Below are 21706 nucleotides of genomic sequence, written 5' to 3'. Positions count from 1 at the left end.
TGTAAAAACAAAAACCAAATGTATACCTTTAAAATTGTCCAACTTACATTAAAAAATATTGAAGTCTTATGGCTAGATGGGCTAAAGTATTTTGTTTTTTTCCTAGTATGATAATTGTCCTGTCTCTGACACAGGCTATGTGACCCTAGACAAGTCATTTACCCTCTTTAAGCAACTTTGCTAGAGGGAGTTTCCTCATCTGGGAGATTATCATCTTAAGTAAATTACAGATCTTATCTCTTTCCTTATCTGTGAATTGTCATATGGTAGATTTACTTGTCCTATGTTCTTTTGAGTTAGTTTATAGTGATAAATTCACAAGTAGTAATGAAAAATTGTTATTTGAGGCTAGTTAACAATTGATTATAATATGAACCATAGTTTCTATGTAGAGAGTACTCAGTAGAAATAGGTTAAACTGAACAAATCTCATTTGAGAGAAAATCCTATATGTACTTGTTTTTATTAATAGTAATTATTTGTCTGTATGAGCTAAACCACATCAGAATTGAAGCATTTAAATTCTAATGGGAACACTTGCAAACAGCTAACCATGAAAGGGCACCAGCTGCAGAAAAACACCTGCTAAGTTACAGTGGGAATTCTGACATCTGCCTGTAGTTAGAAATAATCTAATAAAATGCCACTCCTTAAAGTTTGCCAACAAGTCTCCTGCCCCACCCCACATTGATCAGATAGATATCCTATCATTAGAACAAAAAAGCTTGTGACAAAGGATATTTGAACTATCACAAGCTTGAATAGTTGTAATTGTCCTTATTTTCTCCCACCCTTTAATTTTTGTGTATGTAAAATAGTATTTATATTTTCAGAAGATAAAGTAGGGTCTTATATCTTAGTTTTCCAGGCTTATGCTCTAGCATATATAGATACAGACATACACACACACACACACACACACACACACACACACACACACACACACAGAGTAGTTCTATTTTATTTAAAGGGATTTTAACTTTTAACAGAAAATACCAGTTTTGTTTAATAAATTGTTGCTGTATACTTAAGTATTAAGTTACTGACATGTATCTTTTGTCATTTGCTCATTCAGTATACATTTATTAAAAACTTAAAGAATGAAAAACAAAAAAAAGTTGTGAATAATAAGTATAGCCAAAAAAAATGAATTGTACATGGTGGCCATGTCCAGAACTTTATATCTTTATGCACTTTCTGCTCTTCTATGTCTATCATCTCTCTGTTAGGAAGACAGAGACCTTGACTCCATCATAGGTGTTTTGGAGATATAGCTGGTCATTGTATTGATTGATGTTATGAAGCCTTTCAAAGTTGTTTTCCTTTACAGTGTTGCTGTCCTTGTATAAATTGTTTTCTTTGTTCTACTCAACTTTACATCATTTCATAGATTACTGTGGATTCTCTGAGATTTTCTTTTGTCACTTCTTATGGTGTACTATTACATTACCTTTATATGCCACAGTATGTTTTACAATTTCCTGATTGTCTAAGGAAATCTAAGGCATCCCTTAGATTTTAGCTCTTTTATTAATTTTTTTCGCTTCTACTCTCCTCTTCAGGATCAAGTTCTCTTAAATTCCCTTCTTGTTTTCTTCTTGGTATTATCCTCCCTCTAACTCCTTCCCCTCTATCTCCTCCCTTTCTTATTTGTTTTCCTGTGCAATATGACGTATTTGTATTTCTACAACAAACTGTGTGGCTGTTCAGCTCTTCCTTTGTTTCAGAAAAGAATGAGTTTTATGTCAACTCTCCCCGCACCTTCTCTTCCATATTTGTATGCTTTTCTCTTCATGTAACTCAATTATGAGAAATAGCAAGTTGTATCGCATTTTTCCTTTTTACATTAGTGTATTCTTTATACACTTAACTCATTCACACACACACACGCAACACAGTCACACACATGTACACACACACTTTGCTCTTTCCCCACTTAAAACCTGTAAAAGGGACTAGTCCAGCTCAAATCCTCTTTTTTTCTTATTGATCTTCGTAAATATTATTTTAAGACATTGATGTTATGGAGGGACATTTGTTTCTTCTCTTCTTTTAGAATATTACAAGTATATCATAATAGCTTTTAATTGCTCAAATAATTTATATTTCTAGATTTTTCTAGACTCTTTTCTTTGCATTACAAAGATCCAGTTCAGCTTTGTTCTTTTAATTGGAAATGCTTGAAAGTTATCTGTTCTATCCCCCAGTGCCAATAAGATTATATTTAGCTTTGTAGTTTAGGTTATTCTTGGTTATAAAATTATCTCATTTGCTTTTTGGAATGTGTTCTAAGTGCTCCTCTTGTTTGTTATAGAAGTTGCCAGATCTCTCTTCTTATGGAAACTCCAGATTTTGGTTATGATATTACTGGTTTGCTTCCTGTTGGGGTTTCTTTAAGCAGGTTATTTGTGGATTCTTTCTGTCTTTACTTTGGCCTCTGATTCCAAAAGATTTGGGCACTTTTCATTTGGAATTTCTTGAATATCGTGTCCATGCCTTTTTTTTTTTTTCCCAACAAAAAACACTTCTCTCTCCACTTATTTTCCAGCTCAATTTTTGGAAACATTCTGTATCTTACATTCTCTTTTTTTCTTAAATCTTTTGGGGGTGTGTGTGTATGTGTGTGTGTGTGTATGTTTGTATTTTTTTTTCCTGTCTCATGGAGTCATTGATTTCTGACTGGTCTCTCATAGTTTTGAGGGAATGTGTTTTTTAGGTAAGGTTTGCCACTTCTGAGCCGTTTACCTTCTTTTAGTTCTTTCCTTCACAGCTTTTATTTTATTTTTATCTCTTGCTTCCTTCCTTCTAGACATTTGTGTTGTCCTTGTGGAAAATCTAGGGTTTTTTTGAGACTTTGCTTACAGTTGTTACTTGGTTACTCTATCACCTTTTTGTGGATAGGTCTTTATATTTTCAGTTACTTTTTGATACTAGTTAGTGTTTGATTTACTCATCTTTCTAGCTTTAGATATTGAATTAGGGCTATTTGCCAGGGCCAGGCTGTACCCCTCTGCTGATCTTTTAGGTGAAGTGGTCAGTCAGTTGGCTTTGCTGCGCATGGACTTCTGGCTTACTTTTTTGTGCAATTCTGGTGTGGAAGAAAGGACTTAAAATAGTTTTATCATTGATATCATGATCATCATTTTGGTTGGATGCCGACTCCAGGGTTTTGCTGGAATAAGTGTGGGTGAAATGAGTAATCTTCCTCCCATTCAGGCAGCACTATTGGCAGCAAGTTTGTGTTTGGATATTTATGTTTTTTCTGATATTAAACTATCCATATTTTCATGGCATGAATTGAACTGGTGATAGTGAATATATCCTTTGGCTATATTGCTGCAGTCTTTAGGCTAATATTTTAAGAAATAATGATATTGGTTTATCCCATTCTTTATATGCATTATCCCTCCTTGATTTAGACTTCAAGCCCCAGGGAGTCTGATTAAGGTGCTTATTATCTCCATTTCTGCAAATAATTTATGTAACTTTGGAATTAATTTTTATTTGAATGCTCAGCAGAATTTGCTTTTAAGTCCATTTGGGCCTGATCTTTTTTACTCTGAAAGTTTAATGTCTATTATGTCTATTTCTGAGATTTAAAAAAAAGATGTTTCTTTTAAAATTGTTATTTTGTGTTTTCAGGTATTTATTTCATTTAAATTGCCAGCTTTGTTCCTTGTAATTGGGTATAATATTTTCCAACAATTTCCATTATTTCCTCTTCATTTGTTGTGAATTTTCTGTGATTTTTTTTTAGTTTTCATTGGTTTAATAAAAATCAAATTAGCTAATTATGACTTTTCTGCTTAATTATATTTAAAAAAACTTAGCTCTTAATTTTATTTCTCAACTAGGTAGTATTTTTTGTTTGTAATTTTTTTGTTTTATTTGAGTTTTTCTGCTGCATTACTATTGCTTCCATGATTGGGCTGATTTGCACCATTAGGTTCTTTCCATTTACCATAGTTGCATAGTGTACTAATCTATGGCAGACTAAGTACTAAACATAAATCAGGAGATCTTTCTTGATTGGCCTCAGACTCAGGATAACCTGGGATTTACTTATTTCTGATAGATACTATATGATGTGATACAAGTCATCTAAACTCAGGGTGCTCCAACAATTTCTTTAAGACTATAAATTATAAAAAAGTTGCTAATCTGCCTCGGTAGGGGTGGGGGATGTTAGAGTAAAAGAAATAGCATAATTTTACTGCTATGTTAGTCTACACAATTTTGTCTGCCATACATTTGAAAAGATATAGATAATCTGGAAATGATCTGGAGAATGAAAATTAAAAAGATTAAGGAAGCAAGATAGTTTAGTTTCTGTATGAGAATAAACTAAAAAAAAAAGACTTGACTGTGTTCAAGAAGGATGACGGCTGAGAGATTTGCCTAGATCATCATGAAGAGCATGTTTTGATTAAACCTTGATTAGTTTACTAAAACCTAGAATACCAAAATTGGAGTATACCTTTAAGGCTGAAGGGTGATAATTTTAGGAAAATTGAAAAGGGGAGTTATTCATGCTGGGGGTAATGAATTTGTGATTTGTTACTTGATAGGTTGAAAAGCTAAGTACATAAATTCTTAGATGATAAATCTGCTCAGGAACTGTGAGAGGAGTATCTACACTAGAAATATTAAACAAGCTGATTCAACCTTAAATCATAACAGCTTATTCTTCTGTGGCAGGAGTTCTTAACCTAGGGTCTATGGACTTAGTAAAAACATTTTTTTTTGATAAGTACATTTCAGTGTAATTGGCTTCTTTTTAATCAGTTATATCCTATGCATTTCATTTGATGTATTTAAAAACATTATTCTGAGAAGGGGTTCATAGATTTTTACCAGACTACCAAAGAACCCTTTGACACAAAAAAAGTTAAGAACACCTACTCTATGGGAAGCCCATTATCACTGTTGTAATAGTCTGGCTATTGAAAATAAAATACATTCACACCTCTGAAAGAGAACCACTTTTATCTGTGTGTGATCTTTGCTGTGACTTAGATTTTAAATCCTCAGAGCAGAAGCTGAACTGTCTTTGTAATCTATCTCTCTGTCTATCTCTACTTGCACAGGGTGCTCAACAAATATTATTAACTTCATGAAAGTATTCTATGAAAGTATGTAATATAAATATATGGTTTATGTTATGATTAATGATTACAAAGATTGATGGTTTATGAACAGCATAAGACATTCTTTGAATAATACATAAAAGACTAAAGTAATCTTATTTTGCCTTGCACATAGTTGTTTAACATGTATTTGTTGAATGAATGCATTTGATAGGTAGCATATTCTCTACCCTTCTAGTAAAAATGACATCTGGGGGAGATGGAGGGGATAGCTCACTATGTGGAAACTTTCCACTGTGTGGAAACAGATTAGTAATTTGTATTCTTAAAGAGTTGCTTAAGGGTACTAATGGAGAAATATGTGTGCATTGGTATGGCCTGGAAATTGCTAAGAAGTTAGGTAAAGACTTGCATCTGGGCAAGGTAAGGCAAAACCCTATGTATTAGAGCCTAAGGTGCTTCCATGGGACAAATCCAATTTTCCAATGGGGAGGAGGTAGGAATGAAGTCTAGAGTGGAGGTGGCGTGGTTTTAAAGGTGGAATAACTTTTCCCTGTCAAAACAGAAAACCAAAAGGCAAAAACATGGAAGTACTTATTAAGTTAGGATTCCAGAAAAATAGTTATTGAGTTTTTCATGCTCTCAGAGGTAGTATGATGCCTTGAAATGGTTTCCCTTCCTTTTTACTTTACCTGATTAAGGAGATAAACATTACGCAAGACTATCTGAAGGTTAAAAAGAAAAACTAAGAACATCTTTTTAATTAGCCCCTCATGTAAGTAGAGCAAAACATTGATGACTAGGGTGGGAATAAGTTGGCAGCTGAAAAAAGCTGGACAGTGTGACTTTTAACAGCAAATTGGTCTAAAGTCTTAGAGGTATTTAATAAGTCCAGGAGATATTTAATTACAGCAGTAGAGTTCATGTGAACTGGAAAGCATTCACATTGGAATGCCCACTGATTATACGTAATGATCACAGTTATAGATTAATGAGAAAAATGTCAATTTAAGGTGTGAAGGGGATTTTTATATATTATTTTTCAACTTGTTGCTTTCTTAATGTTGCATAAATTCAGGCGTTTTAAGTAATAATTTTATAAAATACTAACTAAAACAAAAGAAAGGAAAAGTGCCATTGTCTACAAAGAGATGTGTGGTATAATGCAAAGAGCATCTAGCTTTGATCCTTATTAACTGTGTGACTTTGGCTGTCATTCTCCCATTCTGGGCCTTAGTTTCTTCATCTGTAATTGGCAATAAAATACTTGCTCAAGATAGTTCACTTGGTTGTTGTATGTAAAGGAATTTCAAATTATTAAAAGTTGTTTATTATTTATAATATAAATGAGAGGCAGCATGAAATAATGAGTTGAATGCTGGATTTAGAGTCAAGAAACATGGGTTCACATCACCTCTCAAATACTTAGTGGTGTACTAATTGAAAGTTATTTAATCCATCAGGTAGATTGGGTTCATATTGTGGTCCTTAAATATTTGGCCATGGAATTAATATTTTATTCTATAGGGCAGAGGTTCCCAAACTTATTTGGCCTACCATCCCCTTTTCCAAAAAAAAAAAAAAATTACTCAGCACCCCACGGGAAATCTACTTTCTTTAATCCTTTTTTTTTTTTTTTTGAAATTTGCTTCATTTCAAAAAAATATAAAATATTTTTTAAAAAATGATGCATCTTAAATTTAATAACTTATTGTATTTGTGGGTTTTTCTTGCATTGAAATTTTGATGACACAATATTGTATCATGTAACTATATAATATCATATTGTAAACAAGTCATTACATGCACATGCTCCTGTTGATGCATGCTGGTCTTCCTGACAATGCATGACATGCTTGCCTAACAACACTTGCTTGTTAAGACCTGTCAGTGGGACTTGACCACTGATTGGTTGTAACTTGCATTTTGTGTGTTTATTTGGAATATAATGGAATCACTATGGCTTTAACCCTGTTACACAATAGATGAAACATGTACAAATTGTTTTTCAAAATTTTCTTATCTTTTCTTTCCTTATGCTTCCATCACCCCCTATTTTTATTCACCCAAGCCTACTTCTATCCCCTGGACCATTCCAGTGCCCCCTAAGGGGCAATATTGCCCACTTTGAGAACCTCTGCATGATAGGGGAAAGTTGAAGTTTGAGAAGCAGAATGACATGAACAAAGGGGTGAAATGGAAAGATAGGTCTAGTAGCATATTCCTCACCAATCCTTATGCCATGCCTTTTTTGTCCATATCTCTTTTCTACACAATTAATAAGTGATGTTATGGAAGTTACCCTTTTGGAAAAAATAATATCCGGTGTTATCATGAGCATCTTCAACATTATTTTTCTCTGTGATATCTTTAACATTAATTCGCTCTATTATACCATGAATTATTGTGAGCATTTTACTGCCTGACATTTTATTGTAGCATGTTGTGAACTTGGTTCTTTAAAAAAATTCTCTTTGAATTCTAATCATTTTTTCAAGTTTCCTTCAAAGTCCCAATTTCACAAATTTTTATTACATTTAATGTAATCACAAAAGGACTAAATTAAAGTTTTCAAAATTAATGAAGGACAATTCATCAATGTATTTTAAATATGTAATAGTTGCAAATGATTTTGCTAGCTTTCTAAACTTCCCAAACCACTTCACCTTAACTATAATCATGTGCTGATAGATTTGTGTACCCTGCACTTGATTGTTTTTCTTCTTAAAAAAAAAATAGAAAAGAAAAGAGCCATCTTAATAGAGCATCTTTAAGAACTTTGCAATTCAGTTTTGACCCAATGGTAATTTCACAAGGGAATCTTTTTGTTTATTTCTTAAATTTCTCACCAGTGATGTGCTTAGCATTTATACAAGCATGTTGGAATCAAGACTGTGCTACTGCTGAATTTTCAGATTTAATGAAAGGCAATTCATAAATGTATTTAACAATGTTTCATAGCTGTAAACTATTTTCCTGGCTTCCTGAAGTTCACTACCTCAAGTTAAATATAGTAGGATGCTGATAGACTGAGCAAGCAGTGATGATATTTTGATAAAAAGGAATTAAATGTATTTACCTAATTCTTTAGTGCTATCTTTGAAATAATCATGTTGATTGGGGGGCGGGGTGCATATCTTTATTCAGATTGGCCAGCTGGCTTTTAAGGGAGTGAAAAGACTCAACCGAATCCAGTCAATAGTGTTTGAGACAGCCTACAACACAAATGAAAACATGCTGATTTGTGCACCCACTGGAGCTGGAAAGACTAACATTGCCATGCTTACAGTCTTGCATGAAATTCGACAACATGTTCAACAAGGTGTTATCAGAAAGGATGAGTTTAAGGTAGGAAATCAATGAACGTAACAACAACTTTTGAAATTGTAAGATAAAACCCATTATACAGTTATACACATTATATGAAATGCAGAAATTTTCAAGGATATTGTACTTGCTGAAGTCACAGAGACAATGCTGCTTGATTTAGTTCATTGAGATTAAACCAGTCCCTGTGTTCTGAAAAATCTTATTACCCATGTGAAAAGCTATGAAAATACATTTAACTTTGAAACAGGAACAATTTTCAAAGTGATGATGCTGTATAAACAAAATCCATTGTCCTCTAAACAGCTGCACACTTATCCAACAAAGATAACTACTTTTCATATATCACTATTAAGATTTTTCACTTGAAGGGCCTAGAATCATATTTCACAATACATTGTGATTTGTATTGGTTGCTGTGAAACAAGTGATGTTGTGGCTTTAGCTCGTTTAACAAGCTGGTGTCCTTTTCATACAGATAGTGTATGTTGCTCCAATGAAGGCTTTGGCAGCTGAAATGACAAATTACTTCAGCAAGCGTCTGGAGCCATTGGGCATCACGGTGAAAGAGCTGACTGGTGACATGCAATTGTCCAAAGGTGAAATTTTGCGAACACAGGTATGTTAAGTTAATATGAATCTTTTTAAAAGAGTATGTTACTTTTTTTTGTATATATGTGATGAAAAGAAAGGCCAGTATTGGTACGTATGAAATGCATCAGGTAAATCCTAAAAATATTGATGCTTTAAAAAATTTTTAATTCCTGTAATTTCCATTAGTTATATGACACAACTCTCTTTCACTGTTTGTTTCTTCATCCATACAGATATAGCTTATATTTTTGTTGTACCTTGAACATATTGCTGAAGTCCAAATGTGTGTGTCCAAGACACATTGTAATCTACAATGAACAGTTGTGTTTTATTACTATTTGCTTTTTCTTATTTTATTTGAAATTGTAAGAGAAGAAGTTGTTGTTATGAAACCATTAGGAATCATCATCAGAAGTAGGAAATATATAGTTCTTTGAAAGGAACATACTTTTACCTGAAATAGTTTCCCATAGGCTTAATAGAAGCATATCAATCCAAATAGTAAAAAATTTTCAATGATTCATACTTTTATAGATTCAAAGATTCATACATTCATTCAAGAGAAATGGACCTGTATTAGAAGAAGTAGAAAATAAGACCTGCCTTCAAAGAGCTTCTGTCAGGGGTGGGGAACCTGTGGCCTTCTAGGTCCTTGGGTGTGGCCTTTTGACTGGGCCAAGTTTTACAAAACAAATCCTTTTATTAAGGGGATTTGTTCTGTGAAGTTTGTATTCAGTCCAAGGGCTGCACTTGAGGACCTGTAAGACCACATATGACCTTGAGGCCACAGGTTCCCCACTCCTGGCTTATGCTTTTAACTCTAGATCCAAGACATATAGCTAGACAGCAACTTGGGGGATAAATAGGAGCCAATTTATAAGATATTGAATGTTACAACTTTTGTGTAAGTACTAAGGAAACATCAAAGAAGGAGTGATAGGAGGGGTATAAAATATCTCATAGTATTCCTGTGGAGATTATGATGAGATATTAATTAGATGATGATATTATCAGATAGTTTTCAGAACTGGCCAGATACAGAGTAGTTGTTAATGGTTCAGTGTCATTGTGGTAAGAGGCCTCCAGTGGAGTCCCCCAGGGATCTGTGATTAGTTCTGTGCTTTCTAACATTTTTACCAGTGAGCTTGATAAGAGATATTGTTGGCATACTCATCAGATTTCCAGATGACATAAAGCTAACACCTTGGGTGATGAAGAATCTTGACAGGGTAAAGGAGGAGTAGCCTATGTATGGCTGAGGGCCAAATCCTTCCTGAAGGCTATATTTGTAGGCTATATTTCAAAATAAAGTTTTATTGTATTCTAAAATGTAAAAACCAGGATTTGGTCCTCAGGCCAGTTTGCTAACTCTTGAGCTAAAAAATTGGCCTGATAATAATAAGGTGAAGACACATGTATAGAAAATCAACTTTACACATATAAAATGGTGGTCAGCTAGCAGTAGTCAGAATCTGGTCTACAGGCCACTGGAAATCACCAAAAGGGTCTCCATGAAGTCAAAACTAATAATGCTACTAAAATGTTATTTGCCTATTAAAATAATCTTCCCTTTTCCAACTATGTATTAGTGTGATACCAAATTTTCGTCATATATTTCAGCCAAAAACAATATTCTGAAACATAATGGGAGGAGTGTGAGACGTCGAGTCAGGCTGGAGTGTTTTTTTTCTTAGCTCCTCAACTGCACCATAGAAAGTGTTCCAGACTGAATTCTGATGAGGAAAGCCAAAAAAGAGTCCTGGTGAGTCCCTTTTCCAGGCCAGAGAAGCTTAGGAAGAAAGAGAAGTCTGTGGACACTTGAGGGCAAAAGGGGGCTGAGCAGGAGCATGGCACAGCAATGAGTGCAGGAAGGAAGCATTCAACACCTACGATGTTTAAGGGCGTTGAACACTGGGGCAAGAAACTTGGGCAGAAAGAGATCCCAGGGGACCCCTGTGTCAACACTGGGAGCAAGAATGGATACAATTTGGCAGCTCATTATCTAGTCCTGGGTCACAGTTCCAGGGTGGAGAGGAGTGTTTGAGATGGAGCAAGGGCCCTGCCTTTGTAAGGAGCAAGGAATAGACTTCTCCCCAGATTATACTACTTTGTAAGCACTGGAAACTTAATAGACTTTCATACTAAGCCATGAAAGCAGTAGGACAGAAAAAGACAGAAGTTCATGCTAGGCATTCATCTCCCATTTCCCCTCTTCCCTCCTAGAAGTGAGCAGAGCCCAACACTAACAAAGTCCAAAGTAGACTGGAAAAACAAGCAACCAAAAAAAGAACCCAACCATAAAAAATTACTGTGGCAACAGGGAAGCTCAGGACACAAACACAGAAAACAAATGGCTTGAAAAATATCTTCAGAGCAAAGTTGTAAGGAAAATTTCAAATTATGTATAAGCCCAACAAGAATTCCTAGAAGAATTAAAGAAAAATGTTTTTAAAAAGCACAATTTTTTTTAAAGTCAGATAAGATCACTAGAGGAATAATTGAGAAAAGAAATGAGAGCTATGTAAAGAGAATTAACAGCTTGGTTAAAAAAGAGATACAAAACTTCACTGAAGAGAATAACTGTTTAAAAATTAGAATTGGCCAGGTAGAACTAATGACTCTATGAAACATCAGGAAACAATAAAACAAAGTCAGAAGACTGAAAAAAACAGTAGAAGAAAATATTAAGTATCTTACAGAAAAAACAACTGGCCTGGAAAAAAGAATAAGGAAAAATAATCTAAAAATCACCAGACTATTTGAAAGCCACAAAAAAAAAAAAGAGCCTACACATCATATTTCAAGAAATTATAAAGGAAAACTGTCCATACTCAGAGGGCAAAATAGAAGTTAAAAGAATCCATCAGTTACCTCCTGAAAGAAAGAGTATAAAGAGATATTGAGACCAAAAAGTTTGAAAACTACAGGTCTAAGTGAAAGCTGTCAGCGTAGTGAAGAGCCTAAAATCTGTGACCTGAGAATCAGTTGAAAGAACTAGGTGTATTTAGTATGCAGAAGAGATGACTGAGGAACAAGTATTGCTGTTTTCAAATATTAAATAGACTTATATGGAGGAAGGATTAGAGTTGTTCTGTTTCATCTCACAGGACAGACCCTGGAGCAATTGGTAGAAGTTGAAAAGAGGTGTATTTAAGCTTAACAATGAGAGAGTTCCATAAGTGGAGTGGCCTGCCTAAAGTAATAGTAGATTCTTTGGAAGTATAGAAATAGAAGTTGAATGAGTACATTTTCCTTCTTGTATGGATTGGACTCCATGGCTATCGAGGTCCCTTCCAAATCTCACATTTTGTGAAATATATCTGGTTTAGTTTACCGAAAGACAGTGACCAGTTTTGTAATTCCCATGATTACTCTAAAATTATTTTTCTTGATTATACTTTTCCACTTATTTTAAACTTTAAAAATTTTATCTAAATTAGTAACTTTTGTTTATGTGAGCTTCATGAGTTTGCATTTTTACATTTGGTGAATTCAAATACAAACTTAAAGATTTAATGTATAAATTATGTAAGATAAATTAATTGTGCTTTAGCTGAACCATTAATCAAGATCATAGTTAAATATATTAGAAAGAAATATTTGTTGTTTGTTGTACTAAGGTGATTTGAATAAGCTCAAGGGTGTCACCTGCAGGTGAATCAAACAAACAGTTGGAAGGACAGAACTACCACAATACCATCTCAGTTGCTTGTTTTTGATAAATTATAGATTAAAAGTATTTGTTAATGTATAGTCTGATAAGACACTTTTTCTTCCTTGAATATTTCTTGAACAAGACACTCCTAATGCTCTCCCTCCTTATCTGCACCTCCTGGCTTCCCTGACTTTCTTAAAGTCCCAAATAAAATCTCACCTCTACAGGAAGTCTTTCCCAATTTCCAGTCCCAATTCTAGTGCCTTCCCTCTGTTGGTTATTTCCTGTTTTACCTTTAAACATCTTGTTTGTACATAGTTTTTTTTTTGCATTTTGTTTCTTCCCCCCCGTACTTCCCCCACCTATCCCCAAACACTGTGAGGTCTTTATAGTCAAGGACTATTTTTTGCCTTTCTTTGTGCATAGCACAGTGCCTGGCATATAGTAGGCACTTAATAAATGTTTATTGACTGAAATTTGGGGTAAAAACATTAGAATGTGAATGCCTTGAGAGCCAAGGTCCTTCCTACTTTTCTGTTTCTATCTCTAGCATTCAGTACAGTCCTTTGCATGTAGTAAGCACTTAATAAATGTTCATTTATGCGTTAATTTATTCTCCTCTCCACCATTCATATAAGCCAGTGAGCAAAGGCTGGCATAACTTGTTTTTGGTAAATCTGTACTAGTTCTTTCGGATCACCAGTTCTTTTTTAGATGGCTACCATCTCTCTAAGTTTTGTTTGTTTTGTTTGTTTGTTTTTTTGTTTTTTAATGTTTTCTGTTTTTTGAAAAGGGACAGTTGGGACAACATTTGGCCTTCAGTATTCCTGTAGCAACTTCGGCATTCAGTCTTTTAAAAAAATATTGATGATGATTTAATCATCACAGCACCACTGTCTTCATTATCCTGGGATTGTAGGTAAACTGTTTTTGGTCACTTTGAATTCGTCGAGGTCAGGCAAAGATTTTATCTCCTTATTTACCTTAAGTTTTGACATCCCATTAGCCATTTTTGTTCCATTTTGTGTAGCATTAAGATAAGGAGCCAAAACAGAGGAAATGGAAGAAAAATAAAAGTTGAGTTGTTCCACCTTTCTCTGTCATCTGTTGTTATTATTCCATTTATTTGGAACAACTGTCCTTTGCTTTCCATTTCTCTCTTTTCCCCCCATATTGTTTAAAAAACAAAACACCACAAGAAACCTTTCTTTTTTTTTTGCTGTCCTTATACTATTCTATTTATTCTTGGACAGCTTTAATTTTTAGAAAGTTATTCCTTGTATGAACACTTAATATGCCTCCACGCACTTCCAGGCCTGGGTCCTAATTTTGTCTTCTAGAGCCAACCAGAACTAAACTTGTTACACTTGAATTTTTTGTAGTGTATGCAAAAGACTGCTAATCCTTCCTTGCCTATTACTCAAATCAAAATAAAATGAAGCAATAAAAACAGATTTCCTATTATCTATTGGTTTAGTGTCTTTTGTCCTTTTAAAAAATGATTTAAAGGAATCTCTCTAATGGTTTTCTTTTGTGTCTTAGCATAATATCAATTCTTATTTCTCATTAGATCATAAGCTCCTTGAGAGTAGGGCTCTTTTTTTAACTTACCTCCTATAATGATGATTATAATAATAGCTAACATTTGTGTAATGTTTACTATGTGCCAGGCACTGACTGCATTATATAATTGACTAATATTGTCTCATATCTAGCAAAGTTCTTGAACATTTTAGATTCTAAATGAGTGCTTTTGAATTGTGGTAAATAAATAATAACTAACCTTTGTATGATACTGTAAGATTCACTTTTTTTTTTTTTTTCGCCACAAACCTCAAGGTAGATTGGCTTAGTAAGGCTAAGTGATTATCTAAAAATTGCATGGGTGGTTTCAGAGCTGGAATGTAAACCTAGGGTTTTTTTTTGTTTTTGTTTTTTAAATAATTAATTTAGTTTTAGTTTTAAACATTCACTTCCATAAGATTTTGAGTTTTTAAATTTTCTCTCCCTCTCTCCCTTCTTCCCTCCCCAAGACTATGTGCAACCTGATACAGATTCTACTACATTCATATTAAGCATATTTTCCTATTAGTCATGATGTAAAGAAGAATTAGAACTAATGGGAGGAACCAGAGAATGAAGCAATAAAACAAAACAACAAAAGAAAAAGAGAGCAAATAGTATGCTTCCATCTGCATTCAGACTCCATAGTTCTTTCTCTGGATGTGGATATCATTTTCCATCATGAGTCTTTTGGAGTTGCCTTAGATCCTTGCATTGCTGAGAAAAGCGAAGTCTATCAAAGTCAGTCATTGTACAATGTGGCTGTTATTGTATACAATGTTCTTCTGGTTCTGCTCATTTCACTCAGCATCAGTTCATATAAGTCCAGGTTTTTCTGAAATCTGCCTGCTCATCATTTCTTATAGCACAGTAGGATTCCATTATATTCATATACCACAACTTATTCAGTCATTCCCCAATTGATGGGCATCCCCTCAATTTCCAATTCTTGGCCACCATACAAAGAACTGCTATAAATATTTTTGTACATGTGAGTCCTTTTCCCGTTTTTGTGATCTCTTTGGGATATAGACCTAGAAATGGTATTGCTGGGTCAAAAGGTATGCACAATTTTATAGCCCTATTGGCATATAAACCCAGGTTTTTAAAATAACTTCTAATACTCTTTGTATTTTATCATTTGCTTAAACTTTTTAGAACATACACTCACTATAGAGAAAAATATATGTACGTGTATATTATTGTTGTTTAGTCGTTTTGGCTTTTTTTTTTTCAGTTGTCTGACTCTTCATGACCCCATTTGGAGTTTTTTTGGCAGAGACACTGGAGTGGTTTGCCATTCCTTCTCTAGCCCATTTTAAATATGAGGAAACTGAGGCAAAAAAGGTTAAATGACTTGCTTAGGGTCACACAGCTAGTAAGTGTTCGAGGATAAGTCTTGAAGATAAGTCTTCCTAACTCAGGCCTGGCATTCTATTTCCTGAGCCACCTAGCTGCTCATGTATATATTACATATTGACTTTTTAATGTAATGAAAGGAAGGTTTGTTATGATGAATAAGTGATGAAAGACAGTGGAGCACATATCTTCCTGTTCTGTTTAGGAATCTGAGCTATGCGAAAATTGAATTCTAGAAGAATTAAGCGTAAAGATAGTTCATTGTTTTTTAATCAGTGTATCAGTGGTAGTTATGTTATTTTAAGAAAATCCTAAATATACAGTATTATTTTTTCAGAAATTTTATGTTCATTATTTCTGTATTTAAAAAATTAACAAATTTGCATTATTTTAAACTAGTTGCTAGCTAAAATATTATGATAAGGAGTTTCTTAGTGTGAAGTATATTCATACTTTTATATGTTGTGAACATGTACAAATTAAAAGTTGTACTTCAGATACAATTACAGGCAATCATAAAAATACATTTACTCAGCTTGCTCAGCTCATTCATTTGTTCAGTAACTACTGTTTATAGGATATTATGACATGTGCTGGGAATATTTTAATAACTCTTTTAAAAAATTATTTAGTATTTTATTTTTCCCAGTTACATGTAAAAACAATTTTTAACATTTATTTTTAAAACTTTGAGTTCCAAATTCTCTCCCTTCCTCCTTTCACCTCTCCCCTACTCTCCCATTGAGAAGGCAAGCAATTCAATATAGGTTATATATGTGTAGTTATGCAAAACATTTCCGTAATAGTCATTTTGTAAAAGAATACATAGACCAAAAAAAAAACACCCTCAAGAAAAACGAAGAAAGTAAAAAAAGTATGCTTCAATCTGTATTCAGACACCATCAGCTCTTTCCCTGGGGATGGAAAGCATTTTTCATCATAAGTCCTTCAGAGTTGTCTTGGATCACTATATTGCTGAGAATAGCTAAGTCACTCACAACTGATCATCTTACAATATTACTTTTACTTTGTACATAGAACATTTCACTTTGCATCAGCTTACGTACGTCTTTCCAGGTTTTTCTGAAATCTGCTCATCATTTCTTATAGCACAATAGTATTCCATTACATTCATATACCACAACTTGTTTAGCCATTCCCCAATTAATGGACATCCCCTCAATTTCCAATTCTTTGTCTCCACGAAAAGAACTGTTGTAAATATTTTTGTACTAGAGGGTCCCTTTCCCTTTTTTATGGTCTCTTTGGAGTACATACCTAGTAGTGGTATTATTCGATCAAAGGGTATACACAGTTCGGTTGCTCTTTGGGCATAGTTCCAAATTGCTCTACAGAATGGTTGAATCCGTTCACAGCTCCAGCAACAGTGCATCAATGTCCCACTTTGCTTACATTCCTTCCTCCATTTATTATTTGCCTAATCTAATAGGTTTGAGGCAGTACGTCAGAATAGTTTTAATTGGCATTTTTCCAATTAGTAGTGAGTTAGAGCATTTTTTCATATGGCCATAGATAAAATTGTTCATATCATTTGATCATTTATCATTTGGGGAATGGATCTCTTTTTTATACATTTGACCCAGTTCTCTATATGTTTGAGAAATGAGTCTTTTATAAGAGCAACTTGTTTCAAAATTATTTTCACAGTTGCCGTTGCTAAATGTGTTTCCTTTCATCCTGTTCCTCGTACCCCCGTTTATTATAGTCTCTTTTTCCTTTCACCCTGTCCCTCCTCAAAAGTATTTTGCTTCTGACTACCTCTCCCCCAGTGGGCCCTCCCTTCTGTCACACTCACCCCACCATCTCTTCCCCTCCTACTTTTCTGTAGGGTAAGATAGATTTCTATACCCAATTGAGTGTGTATGTTATCCTCTCTTTGAGCCAATTCTGATGAGAGAAAGGTTCACTCACTCCCCTTCCCACCTCCCCCATCTTCTTCTCCCTTATAAAAACGTTTTCCTGCCTCTTTTCTGTGAGACAATTTTACCCCATTCTACCTCTCCCTTTCCCTTTCTCCCAGTACATTCCTCTCTCACCTCTTAATTTCGTATTTTTCAATATCATCCTTTCATATTCAACTCACACCTGTGCCCCCTGTCTATTTATACTCCTTCTGCCCAAATAATGAGAAGGCTGCTATGAGTTACAAGTATCATCTCTCCATGTAAGAATGTACACAGTTTAACCTTATTAAGTCCGTTATGATTTCCCTTTCTGTTCACCTTTTTATGCTTCTCTTGAGTTTTGTATTTGGAAGTCAAATTTTCCATTCAACTCTGGTCATTTCATCAAGAATGCTTGAAAGCCTGTTTAATTGAATGTCAGTTTTTCCCCCCAAAGTATTATACTCAGTTTTGCTGAGTAGGTGATTTTTGGTTGTAATCCTAGGTCCTTTGCCCTCCAGAATATCATATTCCAAGCCCTTTGATCCTTTATTGTAGAAGCTGTTAAAATCTTATGTTATCCTGACTATGGCTCCATGATACTTGAATTGTTTCTTTCTGGCTGCTTGCAGTATTTTCTTTTTGACCTGGGAACTCTGAAATTTGGCTGTAATATTCCTGGGAGTTTTCATTTTCTGATCTCTTTCAGGAGGTGATCAGTGGATTCTTTCAATTTCCGTTTTACTCTCTGGTTCAGAATATCAGGGCAATTTTCCTTGATAATTTCTTCAAAGATGATGTCTAGGCTCTTTTTTTGATCATGGCTTTCAGGTAGTCCAATAATTTTTAAATTATCTCTCCTGGATCTGTTTTCCAGATCTGTTGTCTTTCCAGTGCAATATTTCACATTGTCTTTTGTTTTGTCATTCTTTTGGTTTTGTTTTTATTGTTTATTGGTTTCTCATAAAGTCATTAGTTTCCATTTGTTCAAGTCTTAATTTTTAAGGAATTATTTTCTTTTGTACCTCCTTTTCCATTTGGCCAGTGCTACTTTTTAAGAAGTTTTTTCTTTTAGTGAATTTTTGTGCCTCTTCTTCAATTTGGCCAGTTACGTTTTTTAAGGCATTCTTGTCCTCATTGTCTTTTTGAACCTCTTTACCATTTGACCTAGTCCGTTTTTTTTTTTTTTTGTTGTTACCTTTTTTGCTAGGCTAGGGTTAAGTCACTTGCCCAGGGTCACACAGCTAGTAAGTGTCGTGTGTCTGAGTCCGGATTTTACTCCAAGGCCAGAGCTCTATCCACTGCGCCACCTAGCTGCCCCCCCCCTTTTAATATTTATTTATTTATTTGTTTGTTTGTTTGCTTTTTGGTTTTTTTTGATTGGGCACTGGGGGTTAAGTGACTAGCCCAGGGTCACATTGCTAGTAAGTGTTATGTGTATGAGGCCAGATTTCAACTCAGGTCCTCCTGAATCCAGAGCCCGTGCTGTGCCACTTAGCTGCCCCCCAGTCCATTTTTTAAGGTGTTATTTTCTTCAGTAGACTTGCTTTTCGTGATTTTGTTGTATCACTCTCATTTCTCTTCCCAATTTTTCCTCTACCTCTGTTACTTGATTTTCAAATTCATATTCTTTCATCTGGTTCCTTCCCATCTTCCTCTAAATTATGTTGTGTGTGCTTATATATGTACATGTTGTCTCCCTCAATGGAATATAAATTTCTTGAGAGAAAATGTTGTTTCATTATGTCTAGGAACCCCGTTGCCTAGCAATGCCTATTTGGCATATAATAGGTACTTAATAAATGTTTGTTCATTTATATGTGTTGTTTGATATATCTAGTAATCTGCTGGTAAATCTTTAACAACCAGCTCTCTGGGAGGAACACATGACATATTTTAGTTTTCATCAGTACTATTAAGTTTAGACAATCAACAAAACAACAAATCAATCCTTGATTTGTCACTACTGCTGATTCCCAAGTAATAAATGCTCACACTGAAAATTTAGTAATTAACTCTTATGACCTGGTTTGAGTTGGCTCCAGCATATCCCTGGATTTATCTTTGGTTTTATTAAAGTGGATAATGTGCAACTTTCCAGTGTTGCAGGTTATAGCCCAATCATGCTCTCTTATCCTGTAGGTCTCTTGATGGTACATTACCATTACTTCTCTGCAGAGATACAAGCAACATTCTAGGAACTTTTATTTCCCTTCAAATTGTATGTGTATCCGGTTGTCCATGGGTGTGTAGCTCTTGTTATGTAACCAGCCCACTTTATTTTCCAGTCATACTTATCTGAAAATACTCTTTATATATATATAGATGGGCCTTCTTTCATGGAGATGCCTGCTGTCATTATAAAACTTGTACAATTTCCCAACATCAGGGTAACCTGCTCCTCAAGTTGTTCTATTCTTGGCCCAGATCATTATGCATGTACATTGATGGACAGGTTCTAAAGATTGTCCAGCTGAATTTCTTGGGTTGGGAAATGGGCATTCTTCATCTAGTTGATTTTATATATTTGGAGAGACAAACTAAATGAAATTGTAGCTCTCATTTGGGAGGTTTTGCAGTGATGCAGTTATATTTAGCACTCTGACTACCCTTATCCTGAGAACCTCATCATGTGTAAGAAATCCCTCTTCCACTTTGATGCTGAATAAAGTTATCTCATATCTTTTACACAATTAAGTATGGGAGTAATAAATAAGGCAGACACCTTATTGTAGGAGAATTTTTAAGGCAATTTTTTGTTCTACTAAATAAAATGCCAACAAGAATAAGTACAGTGGATCGTGTATTTTTGCTTCTTTTTAGTCAGTTGTGTGACTGTAAAATACAGAAAGCTGTAGGATATAGTTTGCTAAATCATTCCTGTTCCTTTCTCATTTTTTTCTTCAAAGATATATTTAATGCATGTATATATTCTCATTTTTTTTAATATAGGTAAGAAAGGCATATAGGACTTTAGTTATTAATGTTCTTGTGAAATGATTGTTGACTTGAAAACCCTCAGTAAATGAGGTGTTGAGAAATAAAAAGACAAAAATGAAATATTCCATGCCATGAAGGAACTACATTCTACTGGGTGTATGAAACACACACAGAAAAACAAATATAAGGTAATTTTAGGAGGATACAACACTAATAACTGGAGTGATCAGGAAAATTATTGAGTAGGAGGTACTGCCTAAGATGAGCATTGAAGTGAGGCATTGGCTATAAGAGGTGGAGGGAATTAGTTTTTGTTACTGAGGATAACTTCTGCAAAGGCATGGAGATAAGGGATAGAATTGTGAGTTTGAGAAAGAAGTAGCAATTTACTTTGTCAGAATGTAAAGTTCATACAGCAATTTAGTATGAAACAAATTTGGAAATAGAAGTTTAGAGCCAGTTTACGAAAACTTTCAGGTACCTAGCACAGAAGTATCTATGTAATAGAGAGCTGCAGCTTTGAAACTAGAGCAACATGGTCAAACCCATACTCTAGGTAGAGAAATTTAGCACTTCATTTGAGGAATGGATTAGAAAGGGGAAAATAACATGAATTGGGAGACGAAATAGGAAACTATTGCAGCAGTAAGTCCATTTGAGAGATGATGATGGCCTAAACTAAGTGGTCTTGTATATGGAGAAAAGAATAGATGCAAAAGGTTGTTGTACACTTTCTTCATAAATCATTTTGTCATGTCAACGTAGAGATGTCTTAGACCTTAATGAACAACAGAAACTTTATTCAATAACTCCATCTATATGATAAATTATTATTTTTGTACAGAAATTAAGCTCACTTTTTATATGTTATATTTCTAGTGCTTGCCTCTCTGACTTATCAATTGTTTAACTTTGGAATTTGTAAGGTCATGGATTTGAAATTGTAAAGGGCTGTAGAGAGTATTCCTTCCAACTACCATATTTTTCAGATGGGGAAAATGAGGCTCAGAGAAACTAAATGTCTTTTCCTAAGTTGCCTAGGTAATAAGGATCAGAATCAGGATTTAAATTCCGTTAATGTTATAACTGTTTGGTAACAGAGCAGAACACATCTTTGATACTATTTTACAAGTTTTTTTTCTGCTTTTGAAAATTATTTTTTCTAATGAATTTTATTTTCATGCTAATAATTGTCATTTATATTCAGACCTGCAGGCTTGTTAATGTGGATTCTGTTACAATTATATAACAAATAAAAATGTAAACTATCTAAAATA

At 34.3% G+C, this 21706-nt stretch overlaps 1 protein-coding gene across 2 annotated transcripts in view; it reads left to right on the top strand.

Moving 5' to 3' along the window:
* Window positions 1–21706, top strand: part of ASCC3 (activating signal cointegrator 1 complex subunit 3) — a 366855-nt gene that overhangs the window by 53643 nt on the left and 291506 nt on the right. For both annotated transcript variants that reach the window (XM_027855178.1, XM_027855187.1), the window contains exons 9-10: window positions 8235–8435; window positions 8893–9033. In XM_027855178.1, coding sequence (XP_027710979.1) covers window positions 8235–8435; window positions 8893–9033 — 342 coding nt within the window. The remainder of the gene's footprint in view (window positions 1–8234; window positions 8436–8892; window positions 9034–21706) is intronic.

This window comes from Vombatus ursinus, unplaced genomic scaffold, assembly GCF_900497805.2.
Source record: "Vombatus ursinus unplaced genomic scaffold, bare-nosed wombat genome assembly UNPS02000582.1, whole genome shotgun sequence".
In the NCBI taxonomy this organism is placed as follows: Eukaryota; Metazoa; Chordata; class Mammalia; order Diprotodontia; family Vombatidae; genus Vombatus; species Vombatus ursinus.
Note: the sequence above shows the minus strand (reverse complement) of the source record. Positions and strands in the feature narration are given on the sequence as shown.